Below are 27255 nucleotides of genomic sequence, written 5' to 3' on the forward strand. Positions count from 1 at the left end.
ACCAAAAAACCAAAACACGCAAAAGAACCAAACAGAATTGAAACGCTAAATTATAGCCATGCACAAAAATGCCATGCTCGTAGTAATTGATGTGTTTGACGTAATTACTGAATCATTAGAAACCGATTCGTTTTTTTTTTCTAACACAAACGCGAGTTGAATAATTGTTGTTTTTACATTGGAAAAAATAAACCATGGGCATAATTTTGCTGTATGTTTCTAATTTGTTTAAAATTCTGAAAATAATGGCTGAATGATAAATTGATCGATTTATTAGTAGTACTAGTAGTCAAATTCGAATGGGAAGGTATGAGGTATGAGGCAGGTATTAGTATTGGCGAATAATTTATACACAATATTTAGGGCTGCTATTGCAATTCTTCCTATGAACTTGGTATGAACACTGACAGTAACTGCTGCTTTATTATATGTACGCTGAACAGGGTATATTAAGTGTGTCTCGATGTTTTTAACACCCACAAGGAAACGTTGGATACCCTATAAAATATATATCGAGTTCATCAGCGTGACGAGCTGAGTTTAATAGCCATTCCCGTCTGTCTATCTGTATATGTTTTGAGAAACGAATCTGAAATTTCACACACGTTCTTTTCTCCCCAAAAAGCTATAGCATACAGCTGTCTTACAAACTGAACGAATGCAATAAAGTGTTTGTATGGAAAACTTTTTCATTTGACAAGACATATTCACTACATTTAGCACGAGTTATTGCCTTAAGCAATAATGCAACGCCCGAAGATATGGTTCAGGTCGAATCATTATAGCAAATAGTTGGCAAACAAACTGATCGCTCAAAGTTCTTATGAGAAATCTTCCGCATTTGTGAAGGGTATTATAGCTTCTGTACAACCGAATTCAACGATTATTCTTATTATTATTATATTTTTCACAGTCCTAACTGTACAAAACTAGTTTAGAAACGTTTATATTTTTTTGATATTTTAAAATTAGTTCAAGTAAGCAATGGGGTTTTCAATAGGGACGCTACTAAAGTAGACCGATAGGGACAGCAAACGACGGCCGCTCTTTGGAGCGCTACGTCCTATTTATGGTTGTCAATCGTCCAGTCATAATTGCGCGTTTAGTGGAAAAATTTGAGTACACAGGCACAGTACAAAATGTTCCCGTGCCAGTGAGACAAAGAAGTGTCTGTCGTGTCGAGAATATTGCTGCCGCTAGCGCATCTATTGAGGAAGACCCAAATCAGTCTCTCACACGTCGTTCTCAAGCCTTGGGCATCGTTGTGGCGAATACGTGGGGCTATGTCAATTCAATGGTCTATACTAACAAGCCAGTGACGACTGCAGCAGTATCGGCTGATTTTTGCTTGAAAACCGTCGAAAATTGAGTTCAGCGTCCGGACTTCTGCAAGCGTGCCCGTGGTGGTCACGGAAAAGAAAAAGTTTACCTTTCAGTACTATACAAAAGAGATTTTTCAGTATGCAAGCTAATGTGATAACCTCACTTTACTGAAACATTGTTGACAAATAAAATATAAAAGTCTTTTAGGTGAAGTAATTAGGTCTTACGTCGTGAAAGTTTTTAATGAGTTGTTATGTTTTAAAATGCAACGACCCGTGAATACTCGTATATGTGAAGGTATAACGGTAATGGTTTTTTTATTTGTGAAAAATATATGGTATTGTCTACGCAAACGAACAATGCATAAATTTAAATTATAGCCAGCTATGCAATATTCGTACAAACTACTTCAAAATCCAAAGTCATATTGCCATTTCATAATTCACTAAATGCGCTTTGCATAGCATGGACGCATGCGCAATAACTAAAAGGTTTGCTAAAGTCTAAGATTTTATTTTTTACAAATTTCGCATTGATGTTTGGGCAACTGGTGGTTTATAATTAATTTTGAGGCCGATTGGTTAAGACTTTGGTAGATGCATCTTTTCTAATGATATTTATAGTAAAAAATATTTGTTTGTTATCACACATGATGTACATTGATATTGGTTAGAAACGATTTTGAATGCTTTAGGCACCAAACCTTCAAATTGTTATTGAAGTAAAGATGTAATGAATGCTTTTGATCAGAACAAACATGGATTTTCTGTGTAATCATATAAGTAATTACAATAAACTCAAATATTTAGGACGCAGAAAAACAATTAGTGCTGCTAAATATTTGCGCCTAAAGCAAATACATAACCGTGAATTGTATGTATATTTTTTTTTGTATATACAATATAAATAATAAATAGTTACACAAAATGGGGAAATGAACGAAAATTTGGTGAGCAAAGGATATGTATATGTTTCGGAAATTATACAAAGCCAAATAATTTTTTGAACAATAATAAACTTTATCAAAAGAATAGTTTTTGAAAAAACTGCCAGCAACGCTAAACGATTTTGAGCAGCAGTTTATACAATGCGTGCTTTCGGCTGGCGGTAGTTTCGACGCGATTTCGAAAACGTATTTATGTATTTTTACACTAAATTGCAAAGGCGAAAACTACATAATTTGGTTTGTTTATCTGTAGTAGTGGCTACACGTGGTAGCTGTAGTTGCTAATAAGCCTTTACCAATGCACTGGTAGGAACGATCCCGTCGCCACGGCAAAATCGATTCGGCCGCTGTCGGACCCACGTCGGGTGTTAACAATTTCTCCGGGCTGCCATTCTCACTCTTTGATGTCGAATAATGTTGTACGATGCGCGCCTTTGATGCATCGAAACCGGGTAAATTCTGTATGTGCGCTATAAGTGAATTATTATTGGCTCGATCCGAGTCCGCTGTATACGTTGCCACATGTTTAGTTTTAATGTTTTTTGTCAAACGTGTTTTTCATTTACATCCAATTTTTTTAAGTTGGCATTTGTATTTGTTGTTATGTGATTATCATAAATTTCCCAACATGATTAATTTTTATTGTGTTTGCATTTGTATGCGTGTTTATAAACATTCATTGTGGTTGCCAATTGTATTGATATATTTACAGTAATTTGAAACATCTCAAATCGTTAGATTAATATCATTTTTTTAAGTAGTGCGTGGTAGCGTTTGTTACACATTTGTTTTTTTTTTTTAATTTTAGAAACAAATGAAAAATATAGAGAAGTGTTTGTGAAAAAAAGAATACTTTTGTTAGATTTTTAATACTGTTACTTTTGTAATAGAAGGGTTAGTAAAAATTTATAAAGAACTATAAACTCATATCAAATTTCTAAACAGACCATTTCCAGTTATAAAAGAATTTGTGGCTACAAAACTTGTGTAGTTAAAAATTTTAAATAGCTTGAAAAAAGCTAAGTTTTTTTAAATTATTAATTTTCAAAAAAAAAAAACAGAATATATTTATATTTTAAAAAATTTGTTCAAATTAAGTTTTCTCAATTAGTAATTTTGGAAATTAATAAAAAAAAAATAAATTTTTTCTATATTTTTTACATTTCTTCTAATTATGTTTTTTAACTTATTAATATTTAAAAATAAAATTAAAAAAAATTTAAAATTTTTTAATATTTTTAAATATTGATTTTAAATTTTTAAAAGTGTTTCAATTTTTATGTGAAGCAAGAACAAACGTGTTATTAATTTTAAATATGTATATTTTTTTTAAATACTCTTTTATATTTTTAAAAATTTTTTATAATCAAGATTTTTTTAAATTATTATTTTTTTGTTTTAATATTTAGAGTTTTTTAATTTTTAAAAACTGTTATTAATTTTGAAATATACATATATTTTTAAAAATATTTAGAATTAAAAAAATTACAAATTTTTTTATATACATATTTCAAAATTTTTACCAAGTTATATTTAAAAAAAAAAAATTTCTAATTAAGTTTTTAAATTATTGTTTCTTAAAAATAAATTTTTAATTTTTAAAAATATTTAGAATTTTTTATATTTTGTTTTAAATTTCTTTCTTTTTTTTAATTTTTAAAAATTATTTTGAAATTTTTTTTAAATTTTTATGTGAAATAAGAACAAACGTGTATCTGTCCAATAACAATTAATTGCGAATATATCTTGGTGGTCAGTGAGGTGTTCAATCATTGTGACAGAATAACAAAAAGAAAGATCAGCTTTGACAAAGCGAAAAATCAAATTATAAATCAAAAATTTTGAATTCGAAATTCAAACTTTCCATTTTTTAATCTCAAAATCAGAATTATAAATTGAAAAACTATAAATCGTTTGAACATGTATTTTGGCGAATCCTGCTCTAGAGTATAGAATATGATGATTCCGCAACAGATCAAATTAAAAATGGTAGAATAGTAAAAATTTTAAAAAATCTGCTCTAGAGTATTGAATATGATGGTTCTACGAGTGCTCAAGTTCAAAAGGGTAGAACCAAAAGTATAAAAGAGCAAAATTCAAAATTTTAAAAAACCCGTTTTTGTGCTCAAGTTCAAAACTATATTCAAAAACTATTTTTTTTATTATAAAGTTGATACTAACATTTGCTTTTTTCAATCCAGCATTTGGATTAAATATTTTAATCTTTATTTTATTTTTAATTTTTTTTTGTGGGATTAGACATTTTTTTATTTATATTGAATTAAAAATTTCGAATTTCAAAACAAAAAAAATAGTTTAAGTGTTTATTGAAATATTTGTTTTAATATATTACTTGCAACCTGGTTCTAGGCTCCAATTTATGTACTAATATTTAAAAAAATAGCGTGTTTTTGTGCATTTGCTAAATTTTATATCTCTAAATCTGGAAATGGTCTGGTTATAACTTAAATTTTAGTTACTAATTGGTATAATATTATTCATTTTTATTACAAAAAAAATTATTCGTGAAATGCTATAATTCTCGTTGTCGTATCGTACAAGCTATTGCCTATTAGAACTGAGACAGGAGTCTTCACAGCACTTATGGTGTTTGAAATTATTTCCGAACTGTAATACTATTAACGATATGCGAGTTCGAATGAAAGTGGCATTTTTGTGTAAAAGAAAATTCTAATAAAAATCAAGCTATGAAAATAAATATATTACATAAGTATATATATGTATATGCATATTGTAGGCACGCCATATATTTTGTGATGCGTTGAATTTAATAATAAAATCTGATTAAAAATAATATACTACAACTCCTCTCTGTTCCGATAAATAAAAAAATTAAATGCGGCGTAAGGTAAAATAGTCGCTATCTTCAATAAAACGGTTAGTTATATCCAAAAAATAACCTCTACTAGAGGTACTTTTTATATTTCATCATCGAAAGACTTACGCCTGAATAACGTTTACAAATGGTTCGACCTGAAGACATCCAAGAGCTGTCATTTCATTAAAAAAAACAACGATTTGGTGTGGTTTTTGGACCAGTGGATGGAGCCACCTGCTGAGCAGATAATTTCACGTTTTGGGCTGTCCGATTAACCACCAAGATCGTGTGATATCACAGCGTTCGACTTTTTCCTGTGGGATATGTAAAGTCTATAGTCGATTCAGGCCTTGGAGTAAAACATCACGCGTGTCATCTGCCAGCTACCAGGCGAAATTCTCGATGAGGAGTTTTAGTATGTTATTTTATTTAATCGTATTTTGAAAATATTTACTAACTTTCCGCTTTTTGTAAACTTATGTAACTTTATTCTTATTTTTTGTCTACATTGATTTATAGTAAAATCTCTTATATAAAAAATATTTGTTTTTCAAATTTCATGGCATATGCGCATAATATGCAAATATATATTTCTGATGAAAAATTTGGGAAATTATACTTATGCAACCAATTTGGATAAATGATATTCGCATTATTACTTGTACTAAGCAAACTCTTAATTAACAAAATTAAATATTTAAAAATTTAAAATTTAGCAAACTAAAATGAAACTGGGTAGATACAATTTTGTAAATTAAGAGCAACAATAAGCGTTAATGTTGGGTAAAAGTTGAACAAAGGTATAGTAGAATATTAGCGTTTATGCTGTTTATTGTAGTAGTAGTAGAGGGTACATAAATTTGATCAACAAATTGCTACATAAGCACACACGCACACTCAGCTTACACCGCCAACAAATACATGTCAACGATGCAACAGCAAGTTGGTGCGTGTGTGTGCGTATACACTAGCAAATACATTATTTAAATGAAATCATAAAATGTATTTTACAAAACTATTATTTAATAATCGTAGTATAACAAAAATTTTACTAAACAAAAATGCATTCATTGCATATGTACATATGTAAGCGAGTGTGTACTTACGCGAAGACTTTGCCGTAAATGTCAAACCGTCATCCCAATCCTCGCCGTTCACCACAGTCACCTCGTTCAGTTTACCCAGATTTTCTTCTCCTGATTCATTGAGAACATCGTTAATATAATCTTTATATATGCAAGAATATTAAAAATTTATGGTACATGATTTTATATGTGTTTGAGTTATAGTTAATGAGCATCCAATAGGTCCGCAAAGGCGTGCAAGCAAAAAGGAAAGCAAATATAGGGAGAGAGAAAATGTCGCCAATATGTAGTGAAGTACAAAATTTTCGATAAATGCCAATTAACTATGCTAAGTTATTAATATTTTTTGTTTACATTTTTTTATATAATATAACAATAATTCGAGAAACTATATTTAAAAATTAACTGGGTAGGGAAAATTGCTCGTGGAAATTTCAATGGTTAAAATTAAGGTAAGATGGTTGGAAGAGAAAACTTTTGGGCCGCAATTTTTTAAATTGTTTGTATATACAAATTTTTCGTTAGTTTAAGAAAATTTACAAAAAGTGCTTTTTGCAAAGGTAAATTTTAGTAAATTTGAAACGTTGTGGTTTAATTGAAAAAGGCTGTGTGCAATAAAATTTTTTAAAAACCAAAGGTTGCCTCAATTGACATGCAATAACTATTTTGCTCAAGGGGTTATATGGGTTTCACGGATTCAATAAAAAAGATTTTATTGTTTTATTTAATTCTACAACATCTCTCATATTGTTCTAAATTCTCAAGTTGATCCGAGTGATAGTTTTGGAGATACAGCTTTGAAAAGTTACGCCCTCAAGGTCTACTACATATATGGCCACTAAATACGTTTTTCTCCATTAAATTAATTGCATACGCAGACGACCTTATTTTGGTAGCAGTGGCTAAACCTAGAATGACCTCTGGTACAAATGAATTGAATGCATAAACGGTATGCGCCAATGATTCTCCTCAATGAATTTAGAACTGGCTGAGCAAAAGACAGAAAATTTGCTCATAAGTGCTAGAAAAGTGGTTGAAAGTATATCTCTCACCATAGAGCAGTGTGAGACCCATTCACAGCCACAACTAAAGTATCTGGGAGTAATAATAGACTCAAGACTCAAATTTAAGGATCACCTAATAAACGCAGTGCAGTTATCAGAGCCGCCTATAAGATCCAAAAGAGAAGAGAGAACCAACAACTTAACAATATGGCAGCAGCGGTGGAAAACCTCACTCAAAGGACGGTGGATCCACAAACTGGCACCAGACATCCATTCGTGGATCGACAGACGACTTTGCGATTTCCACCTAACCCAAATACTAAGTGGACATGAATGCTTGAGAAGCTATCCGTAATTGACGAATTGTCCGACGTGTTCAGAGTGCTTTGAAGACAATGAGCATGTATTCTTTTATTGCCCTCGCTTTTTAAGTACAAGGTAGTTTTATGTTGGAAATTTTAAAGAAACTCATGTCTCAGTCCCCTGAGAACTGGAAAGCAAAGCGGCAGCCTCAATCATGACAAAACTGTGACATATAGAGCAGATTAGGCGTCCATCAGTTCGTGCTATAGAAGAGACTTAAATTTCTTATCACTCCCACGTAGTGATACATAATCAGGTGGTTCCATGGGAGAGTCTGGAGTTGGCAGTAGGTAAAGTTTAGCGGATTGAAGTTCCGAACTTCGGCTGTTGATGCTTCCCAATATTAAAAAAAACCCATTTTTCTCGAAACTATGTTTTCAAGATCGGTCGCCGAAATTTCTCGCAAACCGCTACACCGTTTTTAAAGAAATTTCACAAAGGTCTTCAAAATATAATTTACAAGATCCTGAATAAAGCATTTCTTTTTTGTTCAGTGCCAAGCGGATTTGACAAAAATCTTCTCTGGGCTCTGGTTTTTTGTTATATCCGTAAAGGGGTTAAAAATAGTATATATTTATATCTGAACCATTCCCGATCTGCTTTATTGCTTATTTTGGATTTTATAATTGTTTTCGTACGTCGCACGTTTTTATACGACATGGGCCTGCATGACGACAAGGGAATCGTAAAAATCGCTGTCATACGAAAATGTGCGACATGGCACTCAATGTGTTAAAAAAAAGTCGAGCAATTTTCAGCAAAATTTTAATTTTCTCTGCCAAAAACTGTATTTTCAATTTTTTTTTTGTTTTTCCGCCGTCGAACACCAATTTTATGGTTAATTAAACCCGTATTTTTTATTTTTTTCGAGGAAACCCATGTAACCCCTATACATTTTTGAGTGCCGTTGATTTTTGTATATTTCTTTGAAGTCTTATGTAATTTTAATTATTTCAAAAAAATATATGAATTTTATTATTTAATTCATTATGTACTCTTCCTATATACCAAATGAGGCCTTACGATGTTGCAGTAGAAAGTATGTGCAGAAAAACTATTAAATTGCCTCGCTTATTATCGTTATATTTTACTGCAGTATTATTGGCTTTAGTTTAAACTAATTACAAAACTAAAAAAACGTGCGAAATAGATCCAACTCTATGACAAAAAAAAATTGTTTTTTACTTTGCAAAATGCACCTAATTTTCATAAAGTTTTCAATAGAGATTAGCTATATTTGTTTCCTCTAATAAATAACTGCATTTAGTCATTAATATTTATATACTTTTAATCTAAGTGTGGCTCATTAGCCTGTCAGATTAACGTAGCCTAACCTAAATTATTGTTTTGATTTGAAATATAGGTATGCTCTCACTTTAAGGAGAGCAAAAGCTGAGTTCTAATTGAATTCCACTACCCTTTAAAGTTTATAATCACTTGAAATCGATTTTTTTGTATTTAATTTACTTTTTGGCACATTTACCTATTTCTAATCTACGATATTTGTTAAGTGAATTGTGATTATGTTTTCTGATTAGAATTTTGCGAAATTGATGTTTCGTTTTGTTCGTACCATGCGTAAATTGTTTCGTTGTGCCATTCTGTTGGAAGTCGTGGAAAGAGACGTGATTCTGTTTAACGCCGTCTGGTTGCTGCAAATAAAACGCTACGTTAGTCATACTCATATTTTAAATATTCATAGAATTTTACACACTTATATGTGTAGGTACATATGTATGTAAGTATATTTGTTAGTAGTTACAGAGGTATAAAGTAGCGACATACCTTGCTCGTGCCTCGTTTGCTGCGCTTGTGATGTTTCCGATCGTTGAACATTCGTCGGAAGTTCATTTGCATTTTGTAATTTACCTGTAATGTGTTTTAATTAGAAGTGAATTGAAATTATTATGAGAAAATAGCTATGCGATATTTTCCAAGTGAATGCATTTTGTTGCAATGCTTGTGAACGATATTAGTGGGTATTCGGATTTTTTTTTTTGCAATTTATACAATTCGGCACATAGATTTTTGTTATTAAGTGGTGCAAGTTAACATTTACAGAGATTTGTCAAATTTCGTCTTAATTTGAGGTTGGTTTAAACTTCTACTTTTGTTTGGCGACTTACCTGCGTAGACAAATCTCTGTCGTCTACTGCGTGTCGGCTATAACTAAGGCGGCGGTGCTGTAAAATAAAAATGCAAGTCACAAGGTATTAACGACACGATTTTGGTTTGAGTTTCGGTTTTTTGCTTTGTAGGGAAAACACTAGGCTTACACTAAGAATTCAAAAATTAGTTTTAGCTTGCAACAACTAAGCTCCTACGAGTATTCAAAGTAAAGAAGAAGAAGCAGGAGTAAAATTTGGCTATACATGTAATAAAATATTAATAATTATTATAATAAAATATTAAAAATATAATAATTAATTTTACTAAAATTTCATTGATATTTTATATATTTTAATTTTTTTACTTTAACTCTGCTTATTCAAAAAGTACTATTTTAACTGAATTTAAAAGCATTTTTCAATGCAGTTATACTGATATAACAATAACAACATATAACTCTTATATAGCAATAAAAATAGCAGTAATTAGTAAGTTGTGTTACTGAATCAATGATAGTATAATAGTCATTATCAATGTAAATTAAAACTAACCCCGTGTTTAAAAACGTTGGCGGTATACCATATAAATAAATCAATATAGTCGTCATCATTGTTCATTGAAGCAATTAAGAGGTTATATCAACTTGTGAATATCAAAAAAAATCGATTTTTTTGCGAATACCTATATCGAATTAACATATATTGGACCATATTTTTCGAAAATTTGAAGTTGATCCGATTAATAGCTTATGAGATATGAGCGTATTTGTAAAAAAAAAAAAAAAATTATTGTATTCGGCTCGCAAATATACAAGTATTAACGCGTTTTTTCGAAAACTGTTTTAGAGTCGGAACGGCTTTACCGAAACGGCTGGATTGACCGAGCGACATCCTTTGTACATATGTTTTAGGGAATAAACAATTTTGACAAACAATATGGGATTACATGAGTTTACGGGTTTAAGAAAAATATTTAAAAAATATTGTCCTGAATTTTCAAGTTGATTCAAGTAATACTTTAGGAGATAAGCCAGAGAGAACTTGTGCGCACGAAGCTAGCTAGGCTAAGTGCGCAGTCTTTAAACGCGTTTTCTCGAAACTGTGTTTTTGAAGGCGGTTGGCAAAATTTCTGTAGAGCTATTAAACCGATCTTCACAGGTCTTTGAGATACAAGACTTGGACGAAGGATTTTTTCGATTACAACTATTTGAAAAAAAATTTCGCGAAATTTTATTTTTTTGCAAAAATGTCTACCAAAAATCCAGTTTTCAGTTTTTTTTTCTTCCTCCAAATTCTAAGTTAAGGTTTCAACATTCTAGTCTATTTTTTCACTTTGGAGTTAGGAGTTAGGAAATGGCGTCGCAATGGACGAGTCTAAAATATTTTTTTCCAAAAATTTCAGAATTTCTTTGTTAATACCATAGTGTATGTTTGTAGCAATATAAAATATTAAATTTAATTTGAAAATATTAAATTTTTTATATGAGAAAAAAAGCGCGTTTTTTCTGACTTGCAAATAGATACAACCCTAAAAAATATTATCATTGACATTTAAAAATGTTCTATATGTTATATGTTTTCCTATACTTTTATAGCTACAATTAAATTAAACTAATAATTGGCAACAACTGACAAATATTGGTTAATATTAAAAAATAATTTGTGTGAGATAAAATGGTGCATATGAAAGCTTTGATTTACATGTGAACTACCAGTATAGGTGCAAATTTAGTAAAAAGACGCCAAATACAAAGAATAACACACGTGAAGAACATATTTTTGGCTTGTGACACTAATACTGGTGCTAAAACGATTTCCTCGTTGCTTTAATAATACCCAAACGACTGAACCACTGTTTGAATGTGATGGACTCGGACGACTTTCAACTACAAGTTGTATTTAATGTGAAACGTTGAAACACCGTTCTAAGCTTTTTGAACAATATGAACAAACATTGGTTCAGCCAATAAGGTAGCGCAAAGATAAATGAAAAATTTTGTAACTTATTTGTGTCTACAAATAGAAAAAATGCCTACTGTTTGCAATTTGTTTGTGTATGCAAGAAATGGTGATATATAGGACACTTATTATAAATAAATATTATATATGGTACAAAGATAGTTAAAAGTTTTGAAAAAAATTACACATAAACACAATTTAATATATGAGCTGATAATTAATAAGATATTATTTAATTATTTCTTTTTTTAGTTAGCTAAACACATTAAATTAAACATTTTTACTAATTATTTTAAGCTTTGCTTAGCATGTTTTTGTTTAATAAATTATATTATAGACGATTTATTTGTTTATTGATAATTTTTATAGGAGATTGGATAATGGTAAAAAAAATTCTGACAACAATTAACAACCAACAAGAAAGTAGCAATAGTAAATGGATGCAAATTGTTTGTAAATAGTAAAATGACCAATTTTAGCCATACCATTTGCATCGATGCCTGTTTGTAAGATTTTTTTTCAATTTTGATAATTGACATTGAAGTTGGATAGATTTTTCAGCATTTTAGTTTTCCCGATTATTTTCAGAATAATGCGTGAATATATAAATATTTATATATATAGTTTTTTAATACGCGAATAGCGATTCGTTGAAACATAAAAAGAGAAAAGAAAACATTTCAATTTCGGCGCATCAATTAGAGCATTATTAATACACTTGCTATTTTTAAATTTGAATAATACTTATACATGTATGCATAGTATGTAAATAAAAATAACATACAAAAACAATAAAAGCTGTATAAGAAAAGTAAGAGAGTGTTGTGAAGAAAATGTATGTATGTGAAGCAATATGCATAATTAATAAGAAGTTAATAAGTCTATATTGAATAATATGTATGTAAGTGTACACGTATATACTGTTTTGTAAATCGGTGTAGTTTGTACTAACTTCAGGTATAAGCTATACTACAAAACTTTAGAAAGGAAATTATATAAATTATGCAATTATTTAATGTTATAATACAAACCCTTCTATATGGTTTCAGCTCCTCGGCAAGCAGATGGTGTATTTTTGCATCTGTAAGATCCTTCTTCGACGGATTGTAGTCCAGCTCATGCATATCAAGATTTCGTGAGCAACTATTGTCCAGATTGGTAAGGCTTGGACTATTTTTTAGAGTGTAAATAAAATATTTAAAATTTTTATTAAGTGATGGGCATAAATTCATATTTTTAATGTTTCGAAAACATGGCAAAGGCACGCAATATGCTTTTTTCAAAGTTTTTGTGTCAAAGTTATTAAAAAATAATATTTTTTTTTATTATAAAAAAATAAATTTATTAAAAAAAATTATGTGTTATTTAAAATAATTATTTTCAATTACTTAACTTTGGAGAGCTTAATAATTAAGTGTTATCCTTGTTGGAAATTTCTTAAATTTAGTAATAGCTGCATATTGCACTTGTACCTAAACCATGCGTTTTGAAAATCCGTAGCTTTAATGAGATGCATTTTACATAGTTAAATAATATAGACAACGAATAGGCAATGTGTGAGGTGAAAGTATATCTTAAGTGTTCTACGTAAAGTTAAAGTTTGGTTCATACAATATTTATTCAAAAACATAATAAAGTAAACGAATTTTAGTTACAGTGCATATTTTATGAAAATTTATGCATAAACATATTTCTGTGTTTAAGGATTTATTTAATTTTTAATTTTTTTATATACTTTTTTTTGTAATTTTTTGTTATTATTTTTTTATTATTTTGTTATTATTGTTTTATATAGTTTTTATTACTTTTTGTTATCATTTTTTATTTTTATTTTTTATATAATTTTATTATTATTTTTTAGTTTGTTTTTTTTTTTTTTTTTATTGAAAGAAAGATCAACAAAAAACAAGCTACAGACACAGTTTTTTCATTGGTTGAAAACTATTTTATTTAACTACTGCTAATTAACTGATAGCTTTAAGGGCGATTATGCAAAAACAATGAACGCAACATAGCTTAAATTTTCTCTGTGAATGAGTTCTTATTTAGCGTTTCAGAAGGTAAGAAGGAATAGGACCACTATTTGGTTGTAAATATTTAAAAGGCGAAAATTTATACAAATTCGAGAAATTTCGGGAGCATAACAAGTTTTTAACGAGTTTAAAAGAAAATAAGTTTTCTTGCCAATTGTGTGTTTTTCAATAAACAAAAAATAAAAAATAAAAGTCTGGAATATTTTTTTTTCAGGGGAACTGTGATAACACAAATTTACGCACGCTACTGTAATGGAATTATATTAACTTTACTACAAATAAATCAACATTTTTTTTATAAATTAAAAAAAAGATAATTTCTATAGTACCAGAGACACATGCTAGCTAACAGTAATCTCACTACAACCAACCAAATATAAATAAAATGAAAGTATTAAGTTACTACGGGAAAGAGTATTTAAAAATCCAAATAAAAACTAAAAGCAATTTAAATTCGAAATTAAAATTAAATCCATCTCACAAGTGGCATATTTTCACATATTTTTTATCACGATAGTTACACATGCACATATTTTTGATTTTTTTTTGCTTTTCTTTGAATTGTTCCAAAATTCGTTTACCATGTTGTGTAAATAGTTGGCGGTGCCCACCTTCCACCAATACAATTACTGGTGTAATTTCGAAATAGTGCACTCATCGATTCGGTGGCCGTTATTTGTCCGATGGTTGATGGATTACGACGCATTACCTCCATAGCATCACGCATCGTGAGTTTCGAATAGGTTTCAATGATTTTAGGTTCAGCACCCTATGTAACCAATTAAAAATGGTTAATTAATAAATAACACAATGCCAAAAGTGTTCATTACCTTTAGGTCTCTGATTACCAGCGGCCGAATAAAGCGGTTATCAAATCGCTTGAATTTATCACGCACATTATAATTGCCAGTCTTGCCGATTATATCTTCAATTCCGGCCATTAAATGGTCCATGAACTGTTCGAGTTGAAAAAAGTATAAGTTTTATATTTCAATATTAGTTGTTTTTTATTCGGTTAGTTTAGGTTAGATTAGTTTTGATGGCTGATCCAAAGATCACACTTAGACTATTAAATGTAGACCTCAGTGAATCCATAAAAATAAAACCCCTGTACTTCGAACTTATATGTCATAAAAATGCCTTGCGACAGCTAAAAAAAAGTGCCAGCCTTTAATTTGTTTTGTCACCAGTTCGGTGGGATATTTGAAAGTGTTAACTTCCAAGTGTTTGAGTCTTAATCTCGAAAACATGGAACAATAAAGAAGGAAGTGCTGAGATATTTACACCTCGTCTTCATCCAAACAGTTTCTGCAGACGGCAGCCGGATCTCAACCTAACAGCATGGACCCCACAACTATATAGAGGCTAGCCTTCCTGAGGGAAAAGAGCTCGCTTAATATCTTCATATTCATCTTGGGCCAAAAGGAATTTTGTGACAGCGATTGAGCCGATTGAAGCCCAGCTATTCAGTAGTATAACACACGAGATGAGGGGAGCACCGAACCATTTCAATCTTGTCAGTTCATCAGCTTTACTGGCTCCCATTACCAGTCTTATCACAAAGTGATTTAATGCTATTGATAAAGAAGTTGGGCATTCCTTAAATGCTTTGAGCTTACGGTTAGTGAGTTGAAGGCTAGTACTGTCGATCTGCTTTCAGAGTCGATAGTCAGTTCTTTGAAGGAGGCTGAACTCGGAAGCAGTAAATCTACTGCTACCTTAATCGCCGCAACATCGACTTGAAAAAAACGGCAATAGTCGGGAAGCCTGAAACTGAATATACCCCTCCACCAACCTTCCACTCAAGCTTTGATCCATCCGTAAAGAAGCTTACTACCGCTCTCCCCCAACGACTTCTAACCACCCATAACTTCCTCGCAGGTATGAGAACAGAGAAAGGCTGCCAGAGTTCAGTTAGGCGATTCCATGATCCAAAAGATCCGGTATAAACTCAAAGAATGGGAGGATCTTCGAATATTTAGACATGTCTTCATTTAAAAACCCAGATTCTCCGAGTCAGACAGCAACTTTCGCGGACATACACATCTATGGACAAAATATATGCCATGGTTGGAGTGGACCTTAGAGCACCACACATACTGAAGCTGCTCGTTGAAAACTCTCGTATTTCCTTGGTCTGTTCTAGTACCCTCCACCACACCAAGACCATTTACAACATAATTGGCTGGGCTATGGTATGTAAAGCCAGAAAATTATTTTCGGTGAGGGACCTTTATTCATTTAGTTACGCAAATTTATATTTCTTATATCAATGAAACTTACTCGTTCGTGTATGCGCTCATTCATTGTCGGCTTCCGCTTGCTTGCTCGCTTCACATTCAACATCTTTACCAGCGGCTTTATCGTTATGCCTTGCAGGAAAACGGTAAAATAAATCACCGCTATTGTGGTTGTCACATACATATCTTTCTGCTTGACAATCCGCTCATCAACCAGCAGCACCAATGCAAAAGCGACCGCACCACGCAAGCCGCCATAGGACATAACAAACTGATCGACACGTGACAATTTGTGCAATCGGAAACGATTCGCTAATGCAGATAATATCACAACGCCTGTGTGCAGAACAGAAATGTCATATATAATTTACAAACATACATAGTACATTATATATCTAGGTACACATTTAAACATTAGGCTAAAGGATGCTGGGCATTCTTACCGAACACACGATACACCGAACAAAATGTGATAGTCAACAGCACAAAGGCAGTATTCCACACGTGATTATTGTTGACTGTTGCTACACCAAGGAACATGAATATGATTGTTTCAGATGAACTGGATAACATTTTGAGTGCGTATTTTATTGTTGTATGTGATTTTTGTGAAATATTCGCTTCAACATAGTTTTTCATTGTGATGCCACAGAAGGTAATACTGAAGGACAATTAAATTTTAAATTTTACTTGTATGCAATGTTAACGGTATGTAATGAAAACGGTTTTTACTTACGCTAAAATACCGCTCATATGGAATATTTCCGCATTGAGGTATGCCAAGTATGCCATTACGAAGATAAATATCGGTTCAATCACGCGCACATGATCGGTGAAACGCGTCACCAAACCAGTAAGGAAGCCCCAAATGATGCCTAAAAGAGAGCAGAGTTAACATAAAGCTGGTGCCAAATAGGGAACTGTACTATTTGTATAAAATTAAATATATTACATACCAATAACAGTACCGCCAATGGCAACAACAAAGAATGAACCTACACCACTAGCAATATCTTGAGCTATTATATTTGATATGCCGATTTCGTTGTATACTTCCATCATATGATACATTACGACCTTAAAAGTAAATAATTTTAGAATTACTTATATATATTGGTAATGGGTTTCAACGACATTAATTAAAGGTTAGATAATTAAAATACCAAATATTCCTTAAGGACGTATTCTAGTATAGACATTTGAAAAAATCGAATTCTTTTAGTAATTCAATACTTTAGATACGAGTTAAGTCTTTAAGTTATAGTAACAGGTTATTGTGAATGGGAATGGCTACTGCTAAATGATAACCGAATATTTTAAGCCCGAATTGTTATGGACTTGGACAATATGTGGTTCAAACAGGACGGCGCCACAAGCCAAACAGCGAATGTCATAATCGATTTATTGAAAACTAAATTTGGTGACCGATCTTTATTTTTAGGTAGCCGCCATTTTATGAAACATTTTTTTTTTAGTTTTGAATCTTCTTATGATAGCGACATTCGTACTAATTATGAATCCATCTGTTTTATTTTTCAGATGACCACAACGTTAGAATTCATGGCGACGAGAACACGGCCTTTTTTCCCGTCCACTTCAAGGACGCTTAACTCATTGAAAAATATTATTATTTTTTATTAACTTTTGTATTTGTACTGTAAATATAAATAAACAAATCAGAAAAAAATGTATGGTAAAAATTTCAAATATTTTTTTTTGTATCAATTGCCAAAAACCGCTTGAAATTCGGGCCTGTAGACTAGAATACCCTCTTAATTTACATAAATCTATTATGTAATCAAAAATATAACAATATATTGATTTCGAAGTTTCCATATTAACCAAACAAAAATATTCAACTACTTACTGTCACAGCATCGTTCAACAACGATTCGCCAAACACCACTATATACAGCACCTCGTTAACGTGGATCTCTTCGAAAACTGCCAAAACAGCTACAGGATCAACAGCAGAAATGAGCGCAGCGAAGAGGAAAGTGTCCAAAAACCGTGGCACTTCTGGTCCAAACATCCCAGTCAGACCGCACCCCCAAAGAGATAGACCTTAAAATAAATAATGAAAATATAGATATACAAATTTACACGACAAAGTTAATTTGCCGATTTGGTAGTCATATAGGGATATTGTAATCATAGTGTGTAGCTTTGTATACATATTTACATATACATTGGAAAACCTTTTGACTAAAAACCTAAAATTTCTTTAACAAACAGCAACAACTGGCAGTTTTTCAAGCACTGCAACTGTCAAAATGTACTAAAATAGTGTGTCTAAAAGTATCTGCAATATGTTTTTCTTCTAAGCTTCTACTATTTTCCTGTGCAGCTTTCACAGATTACATACACAGTTGTACATATGTATTTATAAACATACAAATATGTGTATGTAAATGGAAATCATGTTAGCTGCGATATTTTATGCTTTTGACGCACGTGCGATGACTTCAAATTGAAGTGAGCGAATGTCAGTGCTTTCGTTGTATTTGTATTGATGCCAAGGGGTCACAGAACAGTCAAGTGCCATATTCCGGATGCAACGTGAGTGCTTATGCATTTGAAAAACACTTGTAAAAACATACATAGTGTGATTTCTATTTATTTTTGTACACTTTTTTGAGCATTTTTCTACTGTCACTGACAGTTATAGCTTTGTAATAAGAGCAGCTCAGGTATAAAAGCACAATGGCTAAGCATATGGATGGATAAAGTATTTCAAGACTATATTTAAATATAGAAAACTTAGATACATATATTGTATTTCTTCAACTTTTTACATATGGTAATCCAATATTGCACTGTAGGAGCGTTAAGGGTTAATGGTTTTCGTCGAGCAAAGATTTTATATTCTTATTTTCAGATTTTTTTAATTTTTGAATCAAACTTTTAATTGTTCGAAAGGTACATATTTTATAAAGATTTTGTGAAAATTTCAAAACTCGGCCATTATGACGTCTGTTTCGCAGACTCTCAGCAAAAAAGTGCCTCCGAATTGACAGCAGAACCTCTTACAAGATCATAAGAAAAAATAAATAGAAATTAAAAAAAACGTGTTTTAATTAAAACATAAATACCTAAGTCGATGGGAAAAAAGTAAAATTTTTTTGGCAAACGTTTTTACAAAAAGAGAAAATCAAATTTTGGTGAAAATTTAATTTCTGGAAGTTGTTTTTTAAGTTGTAATTGAAAAACTTAATTTCTTCAAGATTTTGTAAATGATATAAAAAGAGCTTTAGCTTGCTTTTAGTAGGTATGTTTCTATGGCTTTATATATGTTATAGTGGTTAGATATCGACGACTCCGACATATGAGCAGTTTCTTGGGGAGAAAAGGATGTGATGGAAACTTTCAAATCAAAATCTCAGAAACTGAGCGTTACTGACTTGGATGTTTACAGGTAGACGATCATGGCTAGATCAATTCACAGGTACACTAATCATTTATAAATATGGATCAATGGCAGAATCACTCTTGCCAACACGTGATATTTTGGACTGAGTAGGCAATTGAAAAGTAAAGTCCTCTCTCAACGAAAAAAGACCATACCCCAATCGTATCTTATCATTCTTGTCCCGCTATATGGTGCGGAGGTATGGGCAAAGACATCATCTGATTATTCGGCGTTACGAGTTTTCTTCGGATAAACCGCCTTCGATGGAACAAAGAGCTGTAGAAGTTACACGGCGACATTGACATAGTTCAGTGAATCAAGATTTCACATGACCACTCCGAGGACACCTTTTTGACTCAATTGAGGATATAAAAGCTGAATCGATAAAGGCTCTGATGACTATCAAGACGGATGATTTTCCAAGTGCTATGATGACTGGAAAATTCGTTGGCATAAGTGTATTACAGTAGGAGGGGATTACTTTGAAGGAGAAGAAATGGACAAAATTCACCTTTCAATTTGATTAGAGTAGCATATATACATACATATATAGTGTATATATATTTTATAGGCTCTGATTACAACCGTCGTGGCAAACTTAATACCCTTTGCCTAGGGTAAAAAAAGTAGACTAATATGGCTTGTATGAAACATTTATACAGATGCTTTGAATTTTCACTATTTTTTACATTCCTACTGCATTTCTAGCTTTATTTATATGTTTTTAGTAATCATAAAAAATATTTAATGTTTACTAACTGCAAAGGAATGCGAAAATTCTTACAGATATGCATAAATTCACATATACAAGTATATTGTCGAATTGCTAAAACGATTGTACTACTGATCGCATCGCAAACGTGATGCGTTTTAAGTTGCTTACTTGCTCAAACAATTATGAATTGCTAGCCAACAATACTTTACTGGCAAAGTACATAAAAGTTGATAATAGTATTTTACTATATATCTACATATATAGTATGTATGTATATTATTTACTGATTCATTAATAGCTTGTTATTGTTAAGCGCCACCGATTACTTAAGCGAAAGCACATCTGCGCACAGATACTCGAATTCATAAATGATCTAAGTACACACAATCAATTAGAGATTATTAACAAGTTCACCGTAAATTACGTAGAGATCACTACTGAAGCAACTCATTGCTTCCAAAGTACATACATCTGTTAGGAGGCCAGTGCCGAAGCTCAAATAGTTGCTACTATGAAATAACAGGTGGATGAAATCAAAAAAGTAACTTTCATTCGATTAGTGGGGTATTTTGCATTTTTCTGGGAAAATTTGCTGTAGTAATGCATATATTTTTATATCATCATAAGGTTGTAAAGATACGGAGCGTGTTTCGTAAAAATTTTTGAATCCATAATGTCCAATCAGCTGTTGTTTTTGTTTGTCTTGAAAAGTTCCAAGAAGATCCGACGTTTTCAAGGCAAATTTTGATCTGCGATGAGGCTTATTTCTGGCTCAATGGGTATGCAAACAAGCAATATTACCACATTTGGGACGAAGAGCAACATGAAAAGATTCAAGATCCAGAAAAAAACACGGTTTGGTGTGGTTTGTGGGCCTGTGAAATCATGGGTCCATATTTCTTCAAAAATGGTACCGATGACTATTTGACGCCTGAAAATGAAGTTCGTGATCTCGACGACATTCGTTTTCAACAAGACGGCGCCACTTCCCATACATCGCACCAATCAATGGATTTATTGAGAGAACACTTCGGTGAGCAGATAATTTCACGTTTTGCGCCGGTCGATTGGCCACCAATATCGTGTGATATCACTTTATGATAGACTTTTTTCTGTGGGGATATGTAAAGACTAAAGTCTATGCGAGCAATTTCGCATCGATTCAAGCCTTGGGGTAAAACATCACGCGTTTCATTCTCCAGTTACCAGTCGAAATGCCCAAAAGCGTCATCGAAAATAAGACTCAACGGATGAACTATCGTAGACGTAGCAACGACTAACTTTTAAAAGAAAAAATTTTCAAAAAATAAATGCCAAAGAATGTCCTTTCGAATGATAATAAACATTATCCACTAAATTTGAAGTGTCGGTGTTTTTTCTTCAAAAAAGTAACAAACTTCGGAACGGATCACCCTTTGGAAAAATTTTAAATCTTTCCATTACCTAGAACTTTGCCATATAACTTTTCACTATAGGAATCGTAGTTTTGCCGGAAATCGGCATAAACCGTTTGTAACCCTTAAAAATTCCTCCCCTTCCTCTTCACGACCTCAGAGCGGCCGCAGTTTATTTCCTTTCTTTTCCAACGGATTTCATCCTACTGCGCTTTATTTTTTGCTTTCATAAATTATCTACCCTGTTCAATGTGTGAGTTAAATTTATGCGAAGCAGCTTACTGCAGTTAGCGAATGACAGAAACGAGTCACGAAAAGTTTTTATGATGTAGGGAAAAATGCATTGTGCTTGCATTGTACTACTGTAATTTATTTATTTGTTCCTCAAAAATTGCAAACTATTTTCCGCTATCATTGCAACACGTGGGATGAATGGAGCCGGTAGCAATTTCCCATTCAACGTCAGTCAAAAGCAACAACAACGTCAGCGCATCGTATAACTGCTGGCCTTTTCCGTATTCATTATTAATCATTACATTATAATAGACATATTTTAATAGTGAAAAAAACTGGTTTGACAAAGGCGTTTTGCGAATGAAACTGCGCTGTCTTGCCCATGAAAATGAAATTGCTGACCAATCAATTTTGCCACTGAGCAGCTGCTGATAGATGGTCAAAAGGTATAATGCAATGAAACTATGAGCGGACACACAAACTCGCATGTATATTAGGGTGAGCTAAAATAAGATTTATATTGAATTTATGTGTTAAAGTGAGTCTGTATGAATACCAAGAAAAAAATATCTCTGAAAGGCAGGTTTTTAGTTTCATTTAAAAGATGTCGGTGGGCATTCAAAGTCAGTATGGATTTCATCCTGCTATTCAAAATAAAAATCTATAAGATTTGTTGTTGTTGTTGTTGTTCTAACGGTTATCTACGCTGGGATGGTAGGATTATCCAGGTTGTCGTCGACGTCATCTGTCAGCTGTTTCGACGGTGTCAGACCAAAGGGAAAAGAGTTTCAGATAAGTGGGGTTGGAGGTGCATGCAAAGAGGTGGCCAGTGTCATTGCACGCATAACATATGTATGTTGGATATGACGGGGTCTATTCTGGATAGGTAAGAGTTTAACCTGCTACAATATCCAGAACGAAGCTGCGCAAGGTGAAACGTGACATGGCAAACCTTACTGAGCACACTTATAAAATTTTACACAATTCCGTAAACAAACATGGCCGAGCTGTCAAAATCACGTCATCCCTATTGGTAGACGCTGTATGTAGATAAATTTTAGAAATAGCACGTGTCGCATAAAGAAAATGTTGCTGCACTCAAGCACACAATTTTCCGGCTGATCGCCACGAAGGCATTAAGCTGCACGTGCCGATGATGAGCGCAATTGAGAACTTTTTGTGGTTTTTATGTTTTCACTCTCACTCGTTACAATCCAAATTGATTCTCGCTAGGACACGAAGAGCGGTTAATTCCATTTATTCATGTTAAGCAATTATTTCAGAGTCAAAGAAAAAATGTTATTGTCATTATAATTATTAAGAATATTTTTAAGGGGTGTGCTCAATCACTACATAGGAGCTAAGTTCATAAGTCCATCCTTGTTTCGAATAGTAAAGGCATTTTGACAAAATTTTAGTTCGGTTACTTTCGGAGGAGGTCTCTTGATCTATAATGAAAATTAAGTTCAAATCTGCACAACGTTCGTTTTTCGTGGAACGTTAGGAAAAATTTCTGACGCTTTGTTATTATTAACGAATTGAAAATTTTTATTTTAAGGGGTTACATGAGTTAATAGATTTAAAAAAATCTCTAGAATTGTTTCTAAGTTCTCAAGTTGATCCGAGTAATGGTTTTGGAGATACAGCCTTGAAAAGTTACGCGCTCGAGGTCAGCTATATAGTCGCTTAAAACTTTTAACGCATTTTTCTCGAAAATGTGTTTCCAAAGTCCGTTGCCAGGATTTCTCTGGACGTACTCAGCCGATCTCAATGGAACCTTACAAAAATCTTCGAGATATCTTTACAAGGTCTTGAACGAAGATTGTTTTTTTGTATAATCACAACTATTAAAAAGAAAATAAAACATTGGGAGACTTTCAACAAAAGTAGCATTTTTTTAAATGTTTGCCAGAAATACAACACGTTTTTATTTTCCCAATAACTAGTTTATGGTCTTAACTAAAACATGTATTCTTGCTTTTTTTTTACTTTCGATGATCCTTCAGATATTGTAAGATGTTCTGCTGTCAACGCGGAGGCACCTTACTTCCGATGAACTGCCGGAAATGACGTCATATTGGTCAAGTTTTGAATATATCCCTCTTAAAAAATCTTTTTAAAATGCGTATCTTTGGAACAATGAAATGTTTCAATTAAAATTTAATTTTTTTATGAAAATAAATTGTAGAAAACATACAGTTTTTTGTACGAAGAAACTGATGTAATCGCTTAATTGAACTTAAACATTATAAAAATTAAAATAATATCGTGGAGGGAATGCTTTGATACAGCGTGACAAATAGTTCATCTAGTTTTTTTTATTTCTTAGCGTCGGTAAGTCATTTCGCTCTAATAATAACAACGTATCAAGCTTCTATTTATATCATCAACGTTCCATTTCCTTACTTACTTTGCTCTTAAGAGACTTTCGAAAAATTACATAATAAACAGAATGAAAAATCAACAAACAAACAAACCAAGCCTCTTCGGGGGGAAGTTGATGGCTTCCAGCTAGAAACACACGCCGCAGTCGGCCAGCTACATGTGCACGTCAAACGTGTACGACTTTCTGCATACGCGCTTGCTTGGGAAAAGCAAATAAAACTATAAATGCAATGGCAAAGTGCATTCATATTGCACATGCATAATGTGGATACGCTGACATAATAAAAAAGCAAATAAACAAATAAGTACAAGTATTGTGGACCGTCTGACTGGCAGCGACGCATGTACGGCGATGGCGACGGCGACGGCGCTTCATATTTCACAATCACATTAAGCAATTTGTTGGCATGTACCGCAATTAATTGAATTGAATTGAATGGATGCCGCCACACAATAAAAATGGAATAAAGCTTACGCAGCAAACAGTGATCACAATTAAGATGAAGCAGTAAATTTCCCATAACTCATAAGCCAATAATTGAACAAAATCAATCATAAACTATTATTGATTATAGATGCTTTCTGCAATATTTTAATGTGGCTATCTTCAAGAGAAAGGAAAAATATAAAATTCGGCTGCACCGAAGCTATATAGTACATTGAAACAAAAAAGATCCCGCAAAGCATTCAAAGACGGTCGAGAGATCGTTGCAAACTTGCCTTACCTTCGACCTCTTCAACTGTTGAAAATATGAAAAAAAAAGTAAAAGATATGGTGCTTGAAAATCATCATGCAAGTGTTAGGGAGATGTCAAGTCCTCAATATCTATCGAAAGTCTGTTCGAATGATTTTGGTGGATATTTTAAATAAGAAACGAGTTCCTGATCGCCTCCACCCGATAAAGCTGAGTTTTTTTTCAAAAAAGTACTGTAAACTGGTCTTTTTGGAGAAGCTTGATCTTGCGAATACCGAGCCCAAATTCATGGAGAGTATTATGACTACCGATGGGACAAGGATTTATGAGGTTTATATGTAAAAAATGAACAGTCATCGGAATGGTGGGAAAAATCGAGCCGAAACTAAAAATACTACGCCAAAGCAGCCCAAAAATCAAGCTGATGCTCATTGTTTTCTTCGATATTCGTGGTTTGGTGCATCATGAACCAGGGACAGAGGTCAATAAGGAGTTCTATTTCGCCGTATTGTGGCGGTTGCGTGAGACGGATTTGTGGAAAAATTCGCCAGATTTGGGGACATGTGATTTTTTATTGTTCCCCAAACTGAAATTGCCGCTCTGTGGAACCCCTTTTTCAGTCGAACGAAGCGATGAAATAAAATTCGCTGAATGGGCTGTTTCGAGAACTGGGAAAATCGTTGGCATAAGGGTATTACATCGGGTGGGGATTACTTTGAAGGCGACAAAATAAATATTGGTGAATAATTAAATAATTACAATTTCCTCAGGGTGACGCTGATTACACTACATACTCCGCAAATCGGATAGAAAAATTTGCGATTGATGTCTTAAGAGGTCTGTGAGGTATTTGAGGTGTCCTGATAATGAATTTGAGTTCAAAAATTTTCCATCACGTACAGCTATTTTAAATGTTTATGGTTTGACTACTACACTCCTTTGACTACAACACAAAAAATTGATCAGGACATTTTTACCATCATTTTCGGTTTTAACAACCCGAAATTAGCAAGAAATAACCTCAAACTAGTATAATTATTCAAAATCTTGTTATAACAGATACTGAATTTACACTTACCAATGGTTGCCGTATTGAAAACAGTGCCGATACCAGCCATCAATAGGATTGTGCCCAGGTTATCGAAGAATAAGCGATTTGGCATAAAGTAGCCCGCATCCAGGATAATCGGCGGCAGCATGTAGAAGAAGAATGTGTTGGGTGTAAGCGGTGAGACGGCGACATCCGTGCAGAAATACAATACAAAACCAATAATAACACCAACAACTATAAGCAAACACGACTCGGGGAAAATGAGGTGCAATTTCGGTGTCATATGGAAACCTGGAACGAAGTAAAAACAATATATATTTTTAAGACACCAGAAATATGAGTGCACATATAGTGACAGTTGAAGTGGTAAATACCATAATACAAATTAGCAATATTGTTGAGTGGTTAGTAGAAAAATACGCGACTGCAAAATTAATTGACTGTTATTTACTTAATATAAGAATAAATAGGTACTATATACCTAAGTAGTGAGAGTTGAAGTACTATTTACAACCGACAAGAGGCAAAAGCAAACATTTGCAAGTGGCTGTATGAAAAATTATAAGGCTATATGTAAAAAATATATGTATATATATTTATTTATATATTTATAGAATTGTATATATTTATGCATATATTTGTATATATTTATATACTTATATACGTACAAGTTTTGTGTTTATTATCATTTCCTCCCTTAGCCAACTAACAAGTGTTTATACTGTTTAGAATCGACTTTATAGTGTTATTTATATTTATATGGACATATATGTAGATATATACAAACGTATGTATGTACCTAATATATATAATATGCGCGTTATTTTCTTTGAGTATTTCTTTTGCTTTTATTGTGCTTTCGACGTTACTACTTTGCTATGGTTTATTGATTTTTATTGTTGTTGAATATGTTTACGAATCCACTTGAAATATCTGCACACACGGAACACACGGTATAAAAATGCATGTATGTACTATGTGAATGTGTGTATGTTCAAAGACAATTTGCGGAATATCTCAATTCACCCACGACTGGAAAACAGACACACAAGTCGGTATCTTAAATGCCTTTATTGCGCTTGTGCTCATACCAAGACCCAGAGGTCTAAATGGGATTTCATACATATTGTTGAAGGATTGGTACATTTTATTGTAAAAGAAAAAAATCAAACTTCAACATATTTTTTTATATTTATACTAAAAAATGAGTAAACAAATATGTACCATTTTGGTCGACCACTTTTTGCCATTTTCCCGCTAAAGATATTTTTCCATCAGTGTAAAATTTTCATTAATGTAAATCGAAATTTCCAAAACGGAAACGAGCGAACCATTGTTGCGCTACACGAACTGATACAGCATCGACTCCGTAAACTTCGCAAATTTTATTGGTGGCTTGCGTTGCATTGTTCCCTTTTTTATACAAAAATTTCAAAATATAACGAATTTCTTCATTATTTTCATCAATTTTT

The 27255-nt window shown here is 32.5% G+C and overlaps 1 protein-coding gene across 17 annotated transcripts in view; it reads right to left on the bottom strand.

Moving 5' to 3' along the window:
- Nucleotides 1-27255, bottom strand: part of LOC126753563 (sodium/hydrogen exchanger 3) — a 56923-nt gene that overhangs the window by 18049 nt on the left and 11619 nt on the right. For 4 of the 17 annotated variants that reach the window (XM_050465088.1, XM_050465083.1, XM_050465100.1 and 1 more), the window contains exons 3-17: nt 25811-26074; nt 17768-17964; nt 16857-16977; nt 16637-16775; nt 16344-16561; nt 15944-16236; nt 14491-14616; nt 14242-14429; nt 12659-12797; nt 12113-12127; nt 9687-9743; nt 9346-9429; nt 9134-9212; nt 6215-6334; nt 2566-2775 (exon numbers count right to left, since the gene is read on the bottom strand). In XM_050465088.1, coding sequence (XP_050321045.1) covers nt 2566-2775; nt 6215-6334; nt 9134-9212; nt 9346-9429; nt 9687-9743; nt 12113-12127; nt 12659-12797; nt 14242-14429; nt 14491-14616; nt 15944-16236; nt 16344-16561; nt 16637-16775; nt 16857-16977; nt 17768-17964; nt 25811-26074 — 2250 coding nt within the window. Of the gene's footprint in view, nt 1-2565; nt 2776-6214; nt 6335-9043; nt 9213-9345; nt 9430-9686; nt 9744-12112; nt 12128-12658; nt 12798-14241; nt 14430-14490; nt 14617-15943; nt 16237-16343; nt 16562-16636; nt 16776-16856; nt 16978-17767; nt 17965-25810; nt 26075-27255 lie in introns of all 17 variants that reach the window. The other 13 variants (XM_050465087.1, XM_050465085.1, XM_050465092.1 and 10 more) reach the window with 13 other exon arrangements.

This window comes from Bactrocera neohumeralis, chromosome 3 (assembly GCF_024586455.1).
Source record: "Bactrocera neohumeralis isolate Rockhampton chromosome 3, APGP_CSIRO_Bneo_wtdbg2-racon-allhic-juicebox.fasta_v2, whole genome shotgun sequence".
Taxonomy (NCBI): domain Eukaryota; kingdom Metazoa; phylum Arthropoda; class Insecta; order Diptera; family Tephritidae; genus Bactrocera; species Bactrocera neohumeralis.